The sequence below is a fragment of the Pseudophryne corroboree genome, chromosome 6 (genome assembly GCF_028390025.1).
Source record: "Pseudophryne corroboree isolate aPseCor3 chromosome 6, aPseCor3.hap2, whole genome shotgun sequence".
Lineage (NCBI taxonomy): Eukaryota > Metazoa > Chordata > Amphibia > Anura > Myobatrachidae > Pseudophryne > Pseudophryne corroboree.
The window spans coordinates 51184206-51207178 of NC_086449.1; the positions used below are offsets into that span (position 1 = coordinate 51184206).

General features: G+C 52.1%; 1 protein-coding gene across 1 annotated transcript; it reads right to left on the reverse strand.

Annotated features, from left to right (window-relative positions):
• Nucleotides 1-1123: 1123 nt before the first annotated feature.
• Nucleotides 1124-16713, reverse strand: LOC134936078 (zinc finger protein 182-like). The gene is made up of 2 exons (XM_063930986.1): nucleotides 16467-16713; nucleotides 1124-3204 (listed from the first exon to the last, which is right to left on the reverse strand). Exon 2 carries the CDS (start codon nucleotides 3030-3032, stop codon nucleotides 1917-1919), a length of 1116 nt encoding a protein of 371 aa, XP_063787056.1. The 5' UTR covers nucleotides 3033-3204; nucleotides 16467-16713; the 3' UTR covers nucleotides 1124-1916.
• Nucleotides 16714-22973: the final 6260 nt, after the last annotated feature.

Here is a 22973-nt window from a genome sequence, read left to right on the forward strand (position 1 = left end):
TTGACATTGTCACGTAATTTCCATAAATAAGCCATCCATTCCGGTGTCGACTCCCTAGAGAGTGACATCACCATTACAGGCAATTTGCTCCGCCTCCTCACCAATATTTTCCTCATACATGTCGACACACACGTACCGACATACAGCACACACATAGGGAATGCTCTGATAGAGGACAGGACCCACTAGCCCTTTGGGGAGACAGAGGGAGAGTTTGCCAGCACACACCAAAACGCTATAATTATCCAGGGACAACCTTTATATAAGTGTTCCTCCCTTATAGCATTTTAATATATATACATATCGCCAAATCAGTGCCCCCCCCCTCTCTGTTTTAACCCTGTTTCTGTAGTGCAGTGCAGGGGAGAGCATGGGAGCCTTCCCACCAGCCTTTCTGTGAGGGAAAATGGCGCTGTGTGCTGAGGAGAATAGGCCCCGCCCCCTTTTCGGCGGGCTTCTTCTCCGGAGTTTTAGATATCTGGCAGGGGTTAAATACATCCATATAGCCTCAAGGGCTATATGTGATGTATTTTTCGCCATACAGGTATTATACATTGCTGCCCAGGGCGCCCCCCCCCAGCGCCCTGCACCCTCCGTGACCGCTGTGTGAAGTGTGCTGACAACAATGGCGCACAGCTGCAGTGCTGTGCGCTACCTGATGAAGACTGAGTCTTCTGCCGCCTGGTTCCGGACCTCTTCATCTTCAGCGTCTGCAAGGGGGGTCGGCGGCGCGGCTCCGGGACGAACCCCAGGGCGAGCCCTGTGTTCCGACTCCCTCTGGAGCTATGTCCAGTAGCCTAAGAATCCAATCCATCCTGCACGCAGGTGAGTTGAAAATCTCTCCCCTAAGTCCCTCGATGCAGTGAGCCTGTTGCCAGCAGGACTCACTGAAACTAAAGAACCTAAAAACTTTTTCTAAGTAACTCTTTAAGAGAGCCACCTAGATTGCACCCTTCTCGGCCGGGCACAAAAACCTAACTGAGGCTTGGAGGAGGGTCATAGGGGGAGGAGCCAGTACACACCATGTGATCCTAAAAGCTTGCTTTTGTGCCCTGTCTCCTGCGGAGCCGCTATCCCCCTGGTCCTGACGGAGTCCCCAGCATCCACTAGGACGTTAGAGAAAAGCTGTATACACTTCCCACTCACTATGTCTTTCACACTATGTCAAAGGTGAAAGAAAACTTGTAACTTAACGTGACACTATATTTCTAACTGGTGCCTATATGTCTGCAAAGCACTAATCCTAATAAAAAGTATGTACAGTATATAAAGCAATGAGGTCATACATATACAAAATGGAGTTAAACATGGACAAAATGGCATCTAAAAAGTGGTTAAAAATAACACCCCGTACAATAACCCATACGGTGAAACAGAGCAGCATACATTGTTCCTGTAGAAATACCCAGCACTCATAGCCCTGCTGGTCAAAGAAGGAATCCCAGTACTGAGAGGAGCTGCTGGAACACTCTACTAGTCCCAGCACCTGCATGAGCAGAACAGCTGTATATTACAGAGCTCAGGAATGGCAGTCCCACGGTCATTGGCTATTGTTATACTGCAGCTCTAGTTCCTAACACAGAGACCTTCCCAAGGGGAAAAGTACCTCCAGGTCCACTTGTCAGACCTCTCCTGTCTTTATCAAGACTGATTTATATAAAACACTTGTCACATTCAGAAAATAGATATTGGTTCCATTGAATTCATACAGTTGTGATAAGTTACATTACTTATGATACACAAGCTGCATTCAGGCCCTCAGAGTGACTCCGCATGTGATTACTGAGTGTTTTCTTTCTAGTAAAACACTTGCTACATTCAGAACATGTAAATGGTTTCTCTCCTGTGTGACTCCTCTGATGTATAACAAGATATGACTTATGGGAAAAACATTTGCTGCACTCAGAACATATAAATTATTTCTCTCCTGTGTGACTCCTCTGATGTCGAATAAGAAATGACTTATGGGAAAAACACTTGCTACATTCAGAACATTTAAATGGTTTCTCTCCTGTGTGAATCATCTGATGTATAACAAGATATGACTTTCTGGTAAAACATTTGCTGCATTCAGAACATATAATTGGGTTTTCTCCTGTGTGACTCCTCTGATGTATAACAAGCTCTGACTTCAGGGAAAAACACTTGCTGCATTCAGAACATTCAAATGGTTTCTCTCCTGTGTGAACTCTCTGATGTATAACAAGCGGTGCCTTCTGGGGAAAACACATGCTGCATTCAGAACATTCAAATGGTTTCTCTCCTGTGTGACTCATCTGATGTCTGATAAGATGTGATTTACATGTAAAGCTTCTGTCACACTCAGAGCACATATGTGGTTTCTCTCCTGTGTGACTCCTCTGATGTTTGGTAAGATGTGATTTACATGTAAAGCTTCTGTCACACTCAGAGCACAGATGTGGTTTCTCTCCTGTGTGAATCCTCTGATGTATAACAAGATGTGACTTCTGGAAGAAACACTTGCTGCATTCAGAACAAATAAATGGTTTCTCTTCTGTGTGACTCCTCTGATGTATAAGAAGTGACTTCTGGGAAAAACACTTGCTGCATTCAGAACATTCAAATGGTTTCTCTCCTGTGTGACTCCTCTGATGTATGATAAGTTTTGATTTATGTGTAAAGCTTCTGTCACACTCAGAGCACAGATGTGGTTTCTCTCCTGTGTGACTCTTCTGATGTATGAGAAGATATGACTTCTGGGAAAAACACTTGCTACATTCAGAACATTCAAATGGTTTCTCTCCTGTGTGACTCCTCTGATGTATGATAAGTTTTGATTTATGTGTAAAGCTTCTGTCACACTCAGAGCACAGATGTGGTTTCTCTCCTGTGTGACTCCTCTGATGTATGAGAAGATATGATTTACTTTTAAAGCTTCTGTCACACACAGAGCACAGATGTGGTTTCTCTCCTGTGTGACTCCTCTGATGTATGAGAAGCTGTGATTTATATGTAAAGCTTCTGTCACACTCAGAACACAGATGTGGTCTCTCTCCTGTGAGACTCATCATTAAATGGATAAAAACTTCTATCCATAAAATGAAAATCGTTTCTTTGAACCATTCAGAAGCTTAAGAAGAAACTATATCTTTAGTTGGCTAGATCAGGGAACAAGGAGCCTTTCCCGTCTCTTTCCACAGCCCTGTCTTCTATTCTTAGTGGGACTCCAGCTCCTTAAGTTACCTGTAAAAAAATAGAAAAATAAAAACTTTTATTTAATACTCTGAAGATCACCATTGTAATCAGATGTAGTGTTATATTGTATAAGGAACATGAGGTATCTTTATGTATGTTGCCTAATTGCTGGACTCCCATTTCCAGTCAGCTTTGCAGTACAGAGACCCCTTTCCTCCTGCCACAGATACAACATATATATACAAAACATATAAAATTATAATAAAATGATGTTATCAAATTGGAATGAAATGACAATTAGGCAGTATCCAATTAGCTGCAGTATATTGATAACTTATAGCAAATACAATCATTTGGTATCGTGTTAGTGGCGATAAGTTATTATTGATAAGTCTCCATAGGGTTTATCGTGCATTTCTCTTCACCATCTTTGAGCTGGTGGTAAGTAATGAAAAATCCCTATTAAAAATGTTGCCATTTGGTTCTGAATCCCTGGTACATCCCTCTGAATGACTAATGAGGCACTTAGAAGTTTTTAATTATTTTTATTAGGTTTCCTCTTTTTTTTAAGTTCCCTAAAATCACCCAAATATGTACTTATACCCATTTTTATGTACCCCAAATTTAATGAGAGCACGCATTTTGCTGAAAAAAATAGCTTTATATAATTTTCTGCATTTTTAAAAAAAAATGCATATAACAGAAATTTGACCTAATTTAATGACAGTAAATACTTTTATTATGGCCACTAATAGACGTCTACAATGTTTTCCTAAGTTAGTTTGATTTTTTTGGGGTACAGGCAGAATTCCTCACTTTCTCCAATGCCAGCTAGAATTATCACGCGATTCCTGTTATTGACGTTTTGGAATAGTATAGGTGTGATAAATGGGAGCGTGCAGGCTATGATAACCTGATATTTTGGGAGGTAGGTGTGATAACAGAATCTGAGATCACAGCTAATGTTATCAAGGCTAATTGGATACCCCCCTTGGTAAGAACTCTGATCCCTCCCCCCAGTGTCAGAGATGCACAGGAGTGAGCGGACAGTGGGGAAGGGAGGAGAGGTGTGGAGAAAGGGTTTCATACAAAATCTATTTAATGATATTCTGACCTCCTGTAAAAAGCATAGATAGGTGATATATGCTACAAATCTGGCCATACCTCCCGTCAGCTGATGCACCAGGATGCTGCCACTTTCTCTGCACAAGTCATGGAAATGGGGATAATGTGAAACACTACAATCATTCTGAGCATCGTGTGTAGAGGAAACAGCAGAATTCCAGGATCTGTAACCTGAGCAACCAGTATATATAAGAACACATAGATGTCTATGTAAGAGACACGGGTAGGTTTGGTGCTTGTGTTCACGACAAAGAAAATCCGAATTTTCTTATGTACTTTCCAGAAAATCTCTCTCATTGTTCAACTGGGGGACATGGCTTACACTGGGCATAGAGTTGGGCACTTGGAGAAATCAATTACTTAAAGCTAATTGATGCTCTCTCCCCTATATACCCCTCCTACATCAAGAAGGACACCAGTTGTTTCACTAATAAAGCCCTAATGGAGACATCACATTCAAACTAAAAAAAAAACCGAAACAAGACAACAGTATATCATAAGGGAGGGAAGGCAGTTTACCCAGATGGACTATGCGAAACAATTGGAAATCATTACAGAAAAACCCTACATCCAATCAGAGTGGCAGCTGCTTACACAAAAAAACAAGATTTATGGTAAGAACTTACCATTGTTAAGTCTCTTTCTCTGAGGTACACTGCGCTCCACAAGGAATAACATCGGGGTGTAGAATAGGATCTGGATCCGTGGCACCAACAGGCTCAAAGCTTTTGACTGTTCCCAAGATTCACAGCGCCGCCTCCTCTATAACCCCGCCTCCATGCACAGGGAGCTCAGTTTCGTTAACCAGCCCAATGCAGTGGCAGGTACCAGAGACGACAATCACTCGTAGCCAATTACACCACACACTCACCACAGGAGAGGATGTCAGCGGCTATGACAATACCAACCCAAAGAAGCTAAGTGCGTCAGGGTGGGCGCCTTGTGGAGCCCAGTGTACCTCGCAGAAAGAGATTTAACAACGGTAAGTTCTTACCATAAGTCTCGTTTTCTGCTGCGGGGTACACTGGGCTCTACAAGGATTAACATCGGGGATGTCCTAAAGCAGTTACTTATGGGAGGTAATGCACTGTAGTGGGCACAAGAACCCGTCATCCAAAGGAGGCATCCTGGGAAGCGGCGGTATCGAAGGCAGAACCTTATAAACGTGTTCCCGGAAGACCACGTAGCCGGCTTGCACAATTGTTCAAGTGTCGCACCATGGTGGACCGCCCAAGAAGGTCCAACCGACAGAGTAGAATGGGCCTTAATGGTAGCAGGAGCTGGACGACCAATCTGTACATAAGAAACATAGAAACATAGAATTTGTCGGCAGATAAGAACCACTTGGCCCATCTAGTCTGCCCCTTTTTTTTTTTTTTTATATATTATTTTTTTTTATCACTAACCTTATTTGATCCTTATTTCTTTGTAAGGATATCCTTATGTCTATCCCATGCATGTTTAAATTGCTCTACTGTCTTAGCCTCTACCACCTCTGATGGGAGGCTATTCCACTTGTCCACTACCCTTTCTGTGAAATAATTTTTCCGCAAATTTCCCCTGAACCTCCCCCCCTCCAGTCTCAGTGCATGTCCTCGTGTCCTTAAGCATGCGCCCACCCTGACGCACTTAGCTTCTTTGGGTTGGTATTGTCATAGCCGCTGACATCCTATTGCCATTCTAATCCATCTGGCCAGAGTCTGCTTGGAAGCAGGCCAGCCACGTTTGTGAAAACCAAACAATACAAAAATAAGAATTTACTTACCGATAATTCTATTTCTCGTAGTCCGTAGTGGATGCTGGGAACTCCGTAAGGACCATGGGGAATAGAGGCTCCGCAGGAGACTGGGCACAAAGTAAAAGCTTTAGGACTACCTGGTGTGCACTGGCTCCTCCACCTATGACCCTCCTCCAAGCCTCAATTAGGATACTGTGCCCGGACGAGCGTACACAATAAGGAAGGATTTTGAATCCCGGGTAAGACTCATACCAGCCACACCAATCACACCGTACAACTTGTGATCTAAACCCAGTTAACAGTATGATAACAGAGGAGCCTCTAGAAAAGATGGCTCACTACAACAATAACCCGATTTAGTTAACAATAACTATGTACAAGTAATGCAGATAATCCGCACTTGGGATGGGCGCCCAGCATCCACTACGGACTACAAGAAATAGAATTATCGGTAAGTAAATTCTTATTTTCTCTGATGTCCTAGTGGATGCTGGGAACTCCGTAAGGACCATGGGGATTATACCAAAGCTCCCAAATGGGCGGGAGAGTGCGGATGACTCTGCAGCACCGAATGAGAGAACTCCAGGTCCTCCTCAGCCAGGGTATCAAATTTGTAGAATTTTGCAAACGTGTTTGCCCCTGACCAAGTAGCTGCTCGGCAAAGTTGTAAAGCCGAGACCCCTCGGGCAGCCGCCCAAGATGAGCATTTACAGATTTTGGCTGTGGCAGGCCTGCCACAGTATGTGCAAGCTGAATTGTACTACAAATCCAACGAGCAATAGTCTGCTTAGAAGCAGGAGCACCCAGCTTATTGGGTGCATACAGGATAAACAGCGAGTCAGATTTTCTGACTCCAGCCGTCCTGGAAATATATATTTTCAGGGCCCTGACAACGTCTAGCAGCTTGGAGTCCTCAGAGTCCCTAGTAGCCACAGGCACCACAATAGGTTGGTTCAGATGAAGGCTGACACCACCTTAGGGAGAAACTGAGGACGAGTCCTCAGTTCTGCCCTGTCCGAATGGAAAATCAGATATGGGCTTTTGCAAGATAAAGCCGCCAATTCTGACACGCGCCTGGCCGAAGCCAGGGCCAACAGCATGGCCACTTTCCATGTGAGATATTTTAAATCCACGGATTTAAGCGGTTCAAACCAATGTGATTTGAGGAACCCCAAAACTACATTGAGATCCCAAGGTGCCACTGGAGGCACAAAAGGAGGCTGTATATGCAGCACTCCCTTGACAAACGTCTGGACTTCAGGAACTGAAGCCAGTTCTCTCTGGAAGAAAATCGACAGGGCCGAAATTTGAACCTTAATGGACCCCAATTTGAGGCCCATAGACACTCCTGTTTGCAGGAAATGCAGGAATCGACCCAGTTGAAATTCCTCCGTTGGGGCCTTCCTGGCCTCGCACCATGCAACATATTTTCGCCAAATGCGGTGATAGTGCTGTGCGGTCACCTCCTTCCTGGCTTTGATCAGGGTAGGAATGACTTCCTCCGGAAAGCCTTCCTCCTTTAGGATCCGGCGTTCAACCGCCATGCCGTCAAACGCAGCCGCGGTAAGTCTTGAAACAGACAGGGTCCTTGCTGGAGCAGGTCCCTTCTTAGAGGCAGAGGTCACGGGTCCTCTGTGAGCATCTCTTGAAGTTCCGGGTACCAAGTCCTTCTTGGCCAATCCGGAGCCACGAGTATAATTCTTACTCCTCTCCGCCTTATAATCCTCAGTACCTTGGGTATGAGAGGCAGAGGAGGGAACACATACACTGACTGGTATACCCACGGTGTTACCAGAGCGTCCACAGCTATTGCCTGAGGGTCCCTTGACCTGGCGCAATACCTGTCCAGTTTTTTGTTGAGGCGGGACGCCATCATGTCCACCTTTGGTTTTTCCCAGACGTGTCGACACACTCGTACCGACACCCACAACCACACTGGGGCTATAGGGGACAGACCCACAGCCAAGCCTGTTAGAGAAACACAGAGGGAGTTTATGCGAGCTCACACCCCAGCGCCTATCCCGGTACCGAAACAAAACAAAATAATGTCTCAGACCTGCCATCGCTTTAATAATAATAATAATAATATTATTATTATTATTAATAATATTATTATTAAGTACAGCACCGAATTACTGCCCCCCCCTCCGTTTTGCACCCTGTTACTGTACAGTAGTGTAGGAGGCCAGGACCAGCGTCTCTGCAGCTTGTGAGAAGAAAATGGCGCTGAGTGGAGCTGTGAGGGCTAAGCCACACCCCCTTAATGGCGCGTTTCAGTCCCGCTATTTATTTAAATATTTATACTGGCGGGGGTCCGGTTTTGGTGCCTAGGCACCGTAAGCCACTTCTGCCAGTGCTTTTTTTTTTTTTGAGGATTTATGCTGCCCAGGGCGCACCCCCTGCGCCCTGCACCCTGAAGTGCCGCTGTGTGTGGTAGCATGGCAGGCTGCACGGTACCTCAAGCCGTCACTGAAATCTACTGATCTTCTTTACTCACCCGTCTTCTGACTTCTGGCTCCAAGGGGGGTGACGGCGCGGCTCCGGGAACGAGCATCTAGGAGTACCTAGCGATCAGACACTCTGGAGCTAATGGTGTCCAGTAGCCTAAGAAGCAGAGCCCTTGAACTCACAGAAGGAGGTCTGTTTCTCTCCCCTCAGTCCCACGATGCAGGGATCCTGTTGCCAGAAGTGCTCCTTGAAAATAATAAACCTAACAAAAATAAGAATTTACTTACCGATAATTCTATTTCTCGTAGTCCATAGTGGATGCTGGGACTCCGTAAGGACCATGGGGATTTGCGGCTCCGCAGGAGACAGGGCACTAAAAGTAAAAGCTTTAGGACTAGCTGGTGTGCACTGGCTCCTCCCCCTATGACCCTCCTCCAAGCCTCAGTTAGGATACTGTGCCCGGACGAGCGTACACAATAAGGAAGGATTTTGAATCCCGGGTAAGACTCATACCAGCCACACCAATCACACTGTACAACCTGTGATCTGTGATCTGAGCTGCTCGGCAAAGTTGTAAAGCCGAGACCCCTCGGGCAGCCGCCCAAGATGAGCCCACCTTCCTTGTGGAGTGGGCATTTACAGATTTTGGCTGTGGCAGGCCTGCCACAGAATGTGCAAGCTGAATTGTACTACAAATCCAACGAGCAATCGTCTGCTTAGAAGCAGGAGCACCCAGTTTGTTGGGTGCATACAGTATAAACAGCGAGTCAGACTTTCTGACTCCAGCCGTCCTTGAAATATATATTTTCAGGGCTCTGACAACGTCTAGCAACTTGGAGTCCTCCAAGTCCCTAGTAGCCGCAGGCACCACAATAGGTTGGTTCAGGTGAAACGCTGACACCACCTTAGGGAGAAACTGGGGACGGGTCCGCAGTTCTGCCCTGTCCGAATGGAAAATCAGATATGGGCTTTTGCAAGATAAAGCCGCCAATTCTGACACTCGCCTGGCCGAGGCCAGGGCCAGCAGCATGGTCACTTTCCATGTGAGATATTTCAAATCCACAGATTTGAGCGGTTCAAACCAATGTGATTTGAGGAATCCCAACACTACATTGAGATCCCACGGTGCCACTGGAGGCACAAAAGGGGGCTGTATATGCAGTACTCCCTTTACAAACGTCTGGACTTCAGGAACTGAAGCCAATTCTTTCTGGAAGAAAATCGACAGGACCGAAATTTGAACCTTAATGGACCCCAATTTGAGGCCCATAGACACTCCTGTCTGCAGGAAATGCAGGAATCGACCCAGTTGAAATTCCTCCGTCGGGGCCCTCCTGGCCTCACACCACGCAACATATTTTCGCCAAATACGGTGATAAAGTTGTGCGGTCACCTCCTTCCTGGCTTTGATCAGGGTAGGGATGACTTCCTCCGGAATGCCTTTTTCCTTCAGGATCCGGCGTTCAACCGCCATGCCGTCAAACGCAGCCGCGGTAAGTCTTGGAACAGACAGGGTCCTTGCTGAAGCAGGTCCCTTCTTAGCGGCAGAGGCCATGGGTCCTCTGTGAGCATCTCTTGAAGTTCCGGGTACCAAGTCCTTCTTGGCCAATCTGGAGCCACGAGTATAGTTCTTACTCCTCTCCGTCTTATAATTCTCAGTACCTTGGGTATGAGAGGCAGAGGAGGGAACACATACACTGACTGGAACACCCAAGGTGTTACCAGAGCGTCCACAGCTATTGCCTGAGGGTCCCTTGACCTGGCGCAATACCTGTCTAGTTTTTTGTTGAGGCGGGACGCCATCATGTCCACCTTTGGTTTTTCCCAACGGTTCACAATCATGTGGAAGACTTCCGGATAAAGTCCCCACTCTCCCGGGTGGAGGTCGTGCCTGCTGAGGAAGTCTGCTTCCCAGTTGTCCACTCCCGGAATGAACACTGCTGACAGTGCTATCACGTGATTTTCCGCCCAGCGAAAAATCCTTGCAGCTTCCGCCATTGCCCTCCTGCTTCTTGTGCCGCCCTGCCTGTTTATGTGGGCGACTGCTGTGATGTTGTCCGACTGGATCAACACCGGCTGCCCTTGAAGCAGAGGTCTTGCTAGGCTTAGAGCATTGTAAATTGCCCTTAGCTCCAGTATATTTATGTGAAGTGAAGTCTCCAGGCTTGACCATACTCCCTGGAAATTTCTTCCCTGTGTGACTGCTCCCCAGCCTCGAAGGCTGGCATCCGTGGTCACCAGGACCCAGTCCTGAATGCCGAATCTGCGGCCCTCTAGAAGATGAGCACTCTGCAACCACCACAGAAGAGACACCCTTGTCCTCGGAGACAGGGTTATCCGCTGATGCATCTGAAGATGCGATCCGGACCATTTGTCCAGCAGATCCCACTGAAAAGTTCTTGCGTGGAATCTGCCGAATGGAATCGCTTGGTAAGAAGCCACCATTTTCCCCAGGACCCTTGTGCATTGATGCACTGACACTTGGCCTGGTTTTAGGAGGTTCCTGACTAGCTCGGATAACTCCCTGGCTTTCTCCTCCGGGAGAAACACTTTTTTCTGGACTGTGTCCAGAATCATCCCTAGGAACAGCAGACGTGTCGTCGGATTCAGCTGCGATTTTGGAATATTTAGAATCCATCCGTGCTGTCGTAGTACTACTTGAGATAGTGCTACTCCGACCTCTAACTGTTCTCTGGACCTTGCCCTTATCAGGAGATCGTCCAAGTAAGGGATAATTAAGACGCCTTTTCTTCGAAGAAGAATCATCATTTCGGCCATTACCTTGGTAAAGACCCGGGGTGCCGTGGACAATCCAAACGGCAGCGTTTGAAACTGATAGTGACAGTTCTGTACCACGAACCTGAGGTACCCTTGGTGAGAAGGGCAAATTGGGACATGGAGGTAAGCATCCTTGATGTCCAGAGACACCATATAGTCCCCTTCTTCCAGGTTCGCTATCACTGCTCTGAGTGACTCCATTTTGAATTTGAACCTTTGTATGTAAGTGTTCAAGGACTTCAGATTTAGAATAGGTCTCACCGAGCCGTCCGGCTTCGGTACCACAAACAGTGTGGAATAATACCCCTTTCCCTGTTGTAGGAGGGGTACTTTGATTATCACCTGCTGGGAATACAGCTTGTGAATGGCTTACAATACCGCCTCCCTGTCGGAGGGAGACGTTGGTAAAGCAGACTTCAGGAACCGGCGAGGGGGAGACGTCTTGACTTCCAATCTGTACCCCTGAGATACTACCTGCAGGATCCAGGGGTCCACTTGCGAGTGAGCCCACTGCGCGCTGAAACTCTTGAGACGACCCCCCACCGTACCTGAGTCCGCTTGTAAGGCCCCAGCATCATGCTGAGGACTTGGCAGAAGCGGGGGAAGGCTTCTGTTCCTGGGAAGGGGCTGCCTGCTGCAGTCTTTTCCCCTTTCCTCTACCCCGGGGCAGATATGAGTGGCCTTTTGCCCGCTTGCCCTTATGGGGACGAAAGGACTGAGGCTGAAAAGACGGTGTCTTTTTCTGCTGAGAGGTGACTTGGGGTAGAAAGGTGGATTTTCCAGCTGTTGCCGTGGCCACCAGGTCCGATAGACCGACCCCAAATACTCCTCCCCTTTATACGGCAATACTTCCATGTGCCGTTTGGAATCCGCATCACCTGACCACTGTCGTGTCCATAAACTTCTTCTGGCAGAAATGGACAGCGCACTTACTCTTGATGCCAGAGTGCAAATATCCCTCTGTGCATCTCGCATATATAGAAATGCATCTTTTAAATGCTCTATAGTCAATAATATATTGTCCCTGTCCAGGGTATCAATATTTTCAGTCAGGGACTCCGACTAAGCCACCCCAGCACTGCACATCCAGGCTGAGGCGATTGCTGGTCGTAGTATAACACCAGTATGTGTGTATATACTTTTTAGGATATTTTCCAGCTTCCTATCAGCTGGCTCCTTGAGGGCGGCCGTATCAGGAGACGGTAACGCCACTTGTTTTGATAAGCGTGTGAGCGCCTTATCTACCCCTAGGGGGTGTTTCCCAACGCGCCCTAACCTCTGGCGGGAAAGGGTACAATGCCAATAATTTTTTAGAAATTAGCAGTTTTTTATCGGGGGAAACCCACGCATCATCACACACTTCATTTAATTCATCTGATTCAGGAAAAACTACGGGTAGTTTTTTCACACCCCACATAATACCCTTTTTGTGGTACTTGTAGTATCAGAAATGTTCAAAACCTCCTTCATTGCCGTGATCATGTAACGTGTGGCCCTACTGTCGACACTGGAGTCAGTGTCCGTGTCTGGGTCTGTGTCGACCATCTGAGGTAACGGACGCTTTAGAGCCCCTGACGGTGTTTGAGACGCCTGGACAGGTACTAACTGATTTGCCGGCTGTCTCATGTCGTCAACAGTCTTTTGTAAAGTGCTGACGCTATCACGTAATTCCTTCCATAAGACCATCCAGTCAGGTGTCGACTCCCTAGGGGGTGACATCACTTTTACAGGCAATTGCTCCGCCTCCACACCATTTTCCTCCTCATACATGTCGACACAAACGTACCGACACAAACCACACACACAGGGAATGCTCTGATAGAGGACAGGACCCCACTAGCCCTTTGGGGAGACAGAGGGAGAGTTTGCCAGCACACACCAAAGCGCTATATATGTATAGGGACAACCTTATAAATAAGTGTCTATCCCTTATAGCTGCAATATATCTATATCTAGCCAAATAAGTGCCCCCCCTCTCTTTTTTACCCTGTTTCTGTAGTGCAGGACTGCAGGGGAGAGTCAGGGAGACGTCCTTCCAGCGGAGCTGTGAGGGAAAATGGCGCTTGTGTGCTGAGGAGATAGGCTCCGCCCCCTTCTCGGCGGCCTTTTCTCCCGCTTTTTTAGGAAAAACTGGCAGGAGTTAAATACATCCATATAGCCCAGGAGCTATATGTGATGTATTTTTAGCCAAAAATAGTGTTTATATTGCGTCTCAGGGCGCCCCCCCCAGCGCCCTGCACCCTCAGTGACCGGAGTGTGAAGTGTGCTGAGAGCAATGGCGCACAGCTGCAGTGCTGTGCGCTACCTTTACTGAAGACAGCTGTCTTCTGCCGCCGATTTCCGGACCTCTTCTGTCTTCTGGCTCTGTAAGGGGGCCGGCGGCGCGGCTCTGGGACCTATCCATGGCTGGGCCTGTGATCGTCCCTCTGGAGCTAATGTCCAGTAGCCAAGAAGCCCAATCCACTCTGCACGCAGGTGAGTTCGCTTCTTCTCCCCTTAGTCCCTCGATGCAGTGAGCCTGTTGCCAGCAGGACTCACTGAAAATAAAAAAACCTAAGTCTAAACTTTTACTCTAAGCAGCTCAGGAGAGCCACCTAGATTGCACCCTTCTCGGCCGGGCACAAAAATCTAAACAGAGGCTTGGAGGAGGGTCATAGGGGGAGGAGCCAGTGCACACCAGCTAGTCCTAAAGCTTTTACTTTTTGTGCCCTGTCTCCTGCGGAGCCGCAAATCCCCATGGTCCTTACGGAGTCCCAGCATCCACTTAGGACGTCAGAGAAAGGAAAAGAGCTTCATTCACATGGTAACAGAGCTTTGTGTCTATTAGACTATTCCAGCTTTTGTATCCCCTGCCCCAACAGCTCGGTCCTCCCCACACATTACACCCCCCTGCGTCCCTCCCCACACATTACACCCCCCCCCCGCGTCCCTCCCCACACATTACACCCACCCCGCGTCCCTCCCCACACATTACACCCCCCCCGCGTCCCTCCCCACACATTACACCCCCCCCGCGTCCCTCCCCACACATTACACCCCCCCCCCGCGTCCCTCCCCACACATTACACCCCCCCCGCGACCCTTCCCACACATTACACCCCCCCCGCGACCCTCCCCACACATTACACCCCCCCCGCGACCCTCCCCACACATTACACCCCCCCCGCGACCCTCCCCACACATTACACCCCCCCCGCGTCCCTCCCCACACATTACACCCCCCCCGCCTCCCTCCCCACACATTACACCCTTCCTTCATCCCTCCCCACACATTACACCCTTCCTTCATCCCTCCCCACACATTACACACACCCCCTGCCTCCCTCCCCACACATTACACACACCCCCTGCCTCCCTCCCCACACATTACACACACCCCCTGCCTCCCTCCCCACACATTACACACACCCCCTGCCTCCCTCCCCACACATTACACACACCCCCTGCCTCCCTCCCCACACATTACACACACCCCCTGCCTCCCTCCCCACACATTACACACACCCCCTGCCTCCCTCCCCACACATTACACACACCCCCTGCCTCCCTCCCCACACATTACACACACCCCCTGCCTCCCTCCCCACACATTACACACACCCCCTGCCTCCCTCCCCACACATTACACACACCCCCTGCCTCCCTCCCCACACATTACACACACCCCCTGCCTCCCTCCCCACACATTACACACACCCCCTGCCTCCCTCCCCACACATTACACACACCCCCTGCCTCCCTCCCCACACATTACACACACCCCCTGCCTCCCTCCCCACACATTACACACACCCCCTGCCTCCCTCCCCACACATTACACACACCCCCTGCCTCCCTCCCCACACATTACACACACCCCCTGCCTCCCTCCCCACACATTACACACACCCCCTGCCTCCCTCCCCACACATTACACACACCCCCTGCCTCCCTCCCCACACATTACACACACCCCCTGCCTCCCTCCCCACACATTACACACACCCCCTGCCTCCCTCCCCACACATTACACACACCCCCTGCCTCCCTCCCCACACATTACACACACCCCCTGCGTCCCTCCCCACACATTACACACACCCCCTGCGTCCCTCCCCACACATTACACACACCCCCTGCGTCCCTCCCCACACATTACACACACCCCCTGCGTCCCTCCCCACACATTACACACACCCCCTGCGTCCCTCCCCACACATTACACACACCCCCTGCGTCCCTCCCCACACATTACACACACCCCCTGCGTCCCTCCCCACACATTACACACACCCCCTGCGTCCCTCCCCACACATTACACACACCCCCTGCGTCCCTCCCCACACATTACACACACCCCCTGCGTCCCTCCCCACACATTACACACACCCCCTGCGTCCCTCCCCACACATTACACACACCCCCTGCGTCCCTCCCCACACATTACACCCCCCCCCGCGTCCCTCCACCCCCCCGCGTCCCTCCCCACACATTACACCCCCCTGCGTCCCTCCTCACACATTACACCGTGTGGGGTAATGTGAATTTCGGCTCATACCGTGTGCTATAATGTGAAAGGGGTACCAGTACTAGATAGTATAAGGGGTCCTACTACACCGAAGGACACGCCCCTTTTAGTGACCATGCCCCTTTTCCGCCCCTTTTGTCTACACTTTTTCGTTCCCTCTTCAAAAATTACGTTCAACCACTGCACCTATATCTATACATACACAACCTGACATCTTTGTATACAGTGACTTCGGTGGCATGTGCACATACTTTACTTTTGTAGTTTTTTTTTTTTTTTGGGGGGGGGGGGGGCGCCAGTATTGATCTTGCCCTGGGCTCCAAAAACCCTAGTTACTCCTCTGCCTGCGCAATACAGTCTGGCACTTTGCCAGAGTATCTCTAGGGCTCAGATCGCCAACAGCGCTGCCGGTTACGGGAGAGGAGGGGCCACACACGGAGACTGCACACGGGTACCCTCCTCTCTTGATACGCCGCTGCCCTAGGTTATACACATGATACGCTGGGATATATATACCAATAGCATCTATCTCTATATATACTGTGTGTATGTATAATGTGGACGCTGCCCATGCTTATACAAGATAGGATACAGCTCTACCTCTCTGTACATACTATATATAATATACATGATATATATGCCTGTGTATGACTCTAGCCATATACATATAACGAGCACTGTGTATTACACATCAGGGATCTGCCCCACCCATACCTGAGCGGAAAGCAGGTCACCCACACACCTTGTATGGCGGCTGCAGGCGTCTCTCATACCCCGGGCACAGCGCTCACCTCACTGCCGGTCCCCGTCTCTCCCGTGACCCGTCGCCTCCTCCACCGCAGCAAGTGTTGTGTCCGTGCTCAGGCCGGGAAAGTCAGTGCCAGTGGGCGGAAGACTGGCATGGGGAGGAGTGAGGGCGGGAATTTATGAAGGGGGAGGAGTTTAGTTCTGGCTTAAATGGGATGGGGAGGAGTGAGGGACGTTTTGTAGGGGGCGGAGACAGAGGGGAGGTGGGCGGATACCAGGCGGTAACAATGAGTAGGGATCACGTGGTGGGTCGTTCTCTATTCAGTAGCTCAGAACTCTGGACATCGCTCCCCCGGGGCTGCTAGTGACGTCACCACGTGATGCTGTATAACTGCTGCGGAGAATTGTAGCATTCCCTCACACACTCCCCTCACCCCGTCTCTCATATGTACCCCTCACCCGCAGCCGGTCTCTCATATGTACCCCTCAGCCCGTCTCTCATATGTACCCCTCACCCGCAGCCGGTCTCTCATATGTACCCCTCACCCGCAGCCCGTCTCTCATATGTACCCCGCACCCCGTCTCTCATATGTACCCCTCACCCGCAGCCCGTCTCTCATATGTACCCCTCACCCGCAACTCGTCTCTCATATGTACCCCTCACCCGCAGCCCGTCTCTCATATGTACCCCTCACCCGCAGCCCGTCTCTCATATGTACCCCTCACCCGCAGCCCGTCTCTCATATGTACCCCTCACCCGCAGCCCGTCTCCCATATGTACCCCTCACCCGCAGCCCGTCTCTCTTATGTACCCCTCACCCGCAGCCCGTCTCTCATATGTACCCCTCACCCGCAGCCCGTCTCCCATATGTTCCCCTCACCCGCAGCCCGTCTCTCATATGTACCCCTCACCCCGTCTCTCATATGTACCCCTCACCCGCAGCCCGTCTCTCATATGTACCCCTCACCCGCAGCCCGTCTCCCATATGTACCCCTCACCCGCAGCCCGTCTCTCATATGTACCCCTCACCCGCAGCCCGTCTCCCATATGTACCCCTCACCCGCAGCCCGTCTCTCATATGTACCCCTCACCCGCAGCCCGTCTCCCATATGTACCCCTCACCCGCAGCCCGTCTCTCATATGTACCCCTCACCCGCAGCCCGTCTCTCATATGTACCCCTCACCCGCAGCCCATCTCTCATATGTACCCCTCACCCGCAGCCCGTCTCTCATATGTACCCCTCACCCGCAGCCCGTCTCTCATATGTACCCCTCACCCGCAGCCCGTCTCTCATATGTACCCCTCACCCGCATCCCGTCTCTCATATGTACCCCTCACCCGCAGCCCGTCTCTCATATGTACCCCTCACCCGCAGCCCGTCTCCCATATGTACCCCTCACCCGCAGCCCGTCTCTCATATGTACCCCTCAGCCCGTCTCCCATATGTACCCCTCACCCGCATCCCGTCTCTCATATGTACCCCTCACCCGCAGCCCGTCTCCCATATGTACATTCACCCGCAGCCCGTCTCTCATATGTACCCCTCAGCCCGTCTCTCATATGTACCCCTCACCCGCAGCCCGTCTCCCATATGTACCCCTCACCCGCAGCCCGTCTCATATGTACCCCTCACCCGCAACCCGTCTCTCATATGTACCCCTCACCCGCAGCCCGTCTCTCATATGTACCCCTCACCCGCAGCCCGTCTCTCATATGTACCCCTCACCCGCAGCCCGTCTCCCATATGTACCCCTCACCGGCAGCCCGTCTCTCATATGTACCCCTCACCCGCAGCCCGTCTCTCATATGTACCCCTCACCCGTAGCCCGTCTCTCATATGTACCCCTCACCCGCAGTCCGTCTCTCATATGTACCCCTCACCCGCAGCCCATCTCTCATATGTACCCCTCACCCAGTCTCTCATATGTACTCCTCACCCGCACCCCGTCTCCCATATGTACCCCTCACCCGCACCCCGTCTCTCATATGTACCCCTCACCCTCAGCCCATCTCCCATATGTACCCCTCACCCGCAGCCCGTCTCTCATATGTACCCCTCACCCGCAGCCCGTCTCTCATATGTACCCCTCACCCTCAGCCCGTCTCCCATATGTACCCCTCACCCGCAGCCCGTCTCTCATATGTACCCCTCACCCGCAGCCCGTCTCTCATATGTACCCCTCACCCGCAGCCCGTCTCTCATATGTACCCCTCACCCGCAGCCCGTCTCTCATATGTACCCCTCACCCCGTCTCTCATATGTACCCCTCACCCGCAGCCCGTCTCTCATATGTACCACTCACCCTCACCCCGTCTCCCATATGTACCCCTCACCCTCAGCCCGTCTCTTATATGTACCCCTCACCCGCAGCCCGTCTCTCATATGTACCCCTCACCCGCAGCCCGTCTCTCATATGTACCCCTCACCCTCAGCCCGTCTCTCATATGTACCCCTCACCCGCACCCCTTCTCCCATATGTACCCCTCACCCGCAGCCCGTCTCCCATATGTACCCCTCACCCCGTCTCTCATATGTACCCCTCACCCGCAGCCCGTCTCTCATATGTACTCCTCACCCGCAGCCCGTCTCTCATATGTACCCCTCACCCGCAGCCCGTCTCTCATATGTACCCCTCACCCTCACCCCGTCTCTCATATGTACCCCTCACCCGCAGCCCGTCTCTCATATGTACCCCTCACCCCGTCTCTCATATGTACCCCTCACCCGCACCCCGTCTCTCATATGTACCCCTCACCCGCACCCCGTCTCTCATATGTACCCCTCAGCCCGTCTCCCATATGTACCCCTCACCCTCAGCCCGTCTCATATGTACCCCTCACCCGCAGCCCGCCTCTCATATGTACCCCTCAGCCCTTCTCCCATATGTACCCCTCACCCGCAGCCCGTCTCCCATATGTACCCCTCACCCGCAGCCCGTCTCTCATATGTACCCCTCAGCCCGTCTCCCATATGTACCCCTCACCCGCAGCCCGTCTCTCATATGTACCCCTCACCCGCAGCCCGTCTCTCATATGTACCCCTCACCCCATCTCTCATATGTACCCCTCACCCGCAGCCCGTCTCATATGTACCCCTCACCCGCAGCCCGTCTCTCATATGTACCCCTCACCCGCAGCCCGTCTCTCATATGTACCCCTCACCCGCAGCCCGTCTCTCATATGTACCCCTCACCCGTAGCCCGTCTCTCATATGTACCCCTCACCCGCAGCCCGTCTCTCATATGTACCCCTCACCAGCAGCCCGTCTCTCATATGTACCCCTTACCCTCACCCCGTCTCTCATATGTACCCCTCACCCGCAGCCCGTCTCTCATATGTACCCCTCACCCTCACCCCGTCTCTCATATGTACCCCTCACCCGCAGCCCGTCTCTCATATGTACCCCTCACCCCGTCTCTCATATGTACCCCTCACCCGCAGCCCGTCTCTCATATGTACCCCTCACCCGCAGCCCGTCTCTCATATGTACCCCTCACCCCGTCTCTCATATGTACCCCTCACCCGCACCCCGTCTCTCATATGTACCCCTCAGCCCGTCTCCCATATGTACCCCTCACCCGCAGCCCGTCTCTCATATGTACCCCTCAGCCCGTCTCCCATATGTACCCCTCACCCGCAGCCCGTCTCCCATATGTACCCCTCACCCGCAGCCCGTCTCTCATATGTACCCCTCAGCCCGTCTCCCATATGTACCCCTCACCCACAGCCCGTCTCTCATATGTACCCCTCACCCGCAGCCCGTCTCTCATATGTACCCCTCACCCCATCTCTCATATGTACCCCTCACCCGCAGCCCGTCTCATATGTACCCCTCACCCGCAGCCCGTCTCTCATATGTACCCCTCACCCGCAGCCCGTCTCTCATATGTACCCCTCACCCGCAGCCCGTCTCTCATATGTACCCCTCACCCGTAGCCCGTCTGTCATATGTACCCCTCACCCGCAGCCCGTCTCTCATATGTACCCCTCACCCGCAGCCCGTCTCTCATATGTACCCCTCACCGCAGCCCGTCTCTCATATGTACCCCTCACCCGCAGCCCGTCTCTCATATGTACCCCTCACCCGCAGCCCGTCTCTCATATGTACCCCTCACCCGCAGCCCGTCTCTCATATGTACCCCTCACCCGCAGCCCGTCTCTCATATGTACCCCTCACCCGCACCCCGTCTCTCATATGTACCCCTCACCCGCACCCCGTCTCTCATATGTACCCCTCACCCGCAGCCCGTCTCTCATATGTACCCCTCACCCGCAGCCCGTCTCTCATATGTACCCCTCACCCTCAGCCCGTCTCTCATATGTACCCCTCACCCGCAGCCCGTCTCTCATATGTACCCCTCACCCGCAGCCCGTCTCTCATATGTACCCCTCACCCGCAGCCCGTCTCTCATATGTACCCCTCACCCTCAGCCCGTCTCTCATATGTACCCCTCACCCGCAGCCCGTCTCATATGTACCCCTCACCCGCAGCCCGTCTCTCATATGTACCCCTCACCCGCAGCCCGTCTCTCATATGTACCCCTCACCCGCAGCCCGTCTCTCATATGTACCCCTCACCCGCAGCCCGTCTCTCATATGTACCCCTCACCCGCGGCCCGTCTCTCATATGTACCCCTCACCCCGTCTCTCATATGTACCCCTCACCCTCACCACGTCTCTCATATGTACCCCTCACCCGCAGCCCGTCTCTCATATGTACCCCTCACCCTCACCCCGTCTCTCATATGTACCCCTCACCCGCAGCCCGTCTCTCATATGTACCCCTCACCCGCAGCCCGTCTCTCATTTGTACCCCTCACCCTCACCCCGTCTCTCATATGTACCCCTCACCCGCAGCCCGTCTCTCATATGTACCCCTCACCCGCAGCCCGTCTCTCATATGTACCCCTCACCCCGTCTCCCATATGTACCCCTCACCCGCAGCCCGTCTCTCATATGTACCCCTCACCCGCAGCCCATCTCCCATATGTACCCCTCACCCCGTCTCTCATATGTACCCCACACCCGCAGCCCGTCTCCCATATGTACCCCTCACCCGCAGCCCGTCTCTCATATGTACCCCTCACCCTCACACCGTCTCTCATATGTACCCCTCACCCGCAGCCCGTCTCTCATATGTACCCCTCACCCGCAGCCCGTCTCTCATATGTACCCCTCACCCTCAGCCCGTCTCTCATATGTACCCCTCACCCGCAGCCCGTCTCTCATATGAACCCCTCACCCTCAGCCCGTCTCTCATATGTACCCCTCACCCGCAGCCCGTCTCTCATATGTACCCCTCACCTGCAGCCCGTCTCTCATATGTACCCCTCACCCGCAGCCCGTCTCCCATATGTACCCCTCACTCTCACCCCGTCTCTCATATGTACCCCTCACCCGCAGCCCGTCTCTCATATGTACCCCTCACCCGCAGCCCTCATATGTACCCCTCACTCTCACCCCGTCTCTCATATGTACCCCTCACCCGCAGCCCGTCTCTCATATGTACCCCTCACCCGCAGCCCGTCTCTCATATGTACCCCTCACCCACAGCCCGTCTCTCATATGTACCCCTCACCCGCAGCCGGTCTCTCATATGTACCCCTCACCCGCAGCCCGTCTCTCATATGTACCCCTCACCCGCAGCCCGTCTCTCATATGTACCCCTCACCCGCAGCCCATCTCTCATATGTACCACTCACCCCGTCTCTCATATGTACCCCTCACCCGCAGCCCGTCTCTCATATGTACCCCTCACTCTCACCCCGTCTCTCATATGTACCCCTCACCCGCAGCCCGTCTCTCATATGTACCCCTCACCCGCAGCCCGTCTCTCATATGTACCCCTCACCCACAGCCCGTCTCTCATATGTACCCCTCACCCGCAGCCCGTCTCCCATATGTACTCCTCACCCGCAGCCCGTCTCTCATATGTACCCCTCACCCGCGGCCCGTCTCCCATATGTACCCCTCACCCCGTCTCTCATATGTACCCCTCACCCGCAGCCCGTCTCTCATATGTACCCCTCACCCGCAGCCCGTCTCTCATATGTACCCCTCACCCGCAGCCCGTCTCTCATATGTACCCCTCACCCTCACCCCGTCTCTCATATGTACCCCTCACCCTCACCCCGTCTCCCATATGTACCCCTCACCCGCAGTCCGTCTCTCATATGTACCCCTCACCCGCAGCCCGTCTCTCATATGTACCCCTCACCCGCAGCCCGTCTCTCATATGTACCCCTCACCCGCAGCCCGTCTCTCATATGTACCCCTCACCCGCAGCCCGTCTCTCATATGTACCCCTCACCCGCAGCCCGTCTCCCATATGTACCCCTCACTCTCACCCCGTCTCTCATATGTACCCCTCACCCGCAGCCCGTCTCTCATATGTACCCCTCACCCGCAGCCCTCATATGTACCCCTCACTCTCACCCCGTCTCTCATATGTACCCCTCACCCGCAGCCCGTC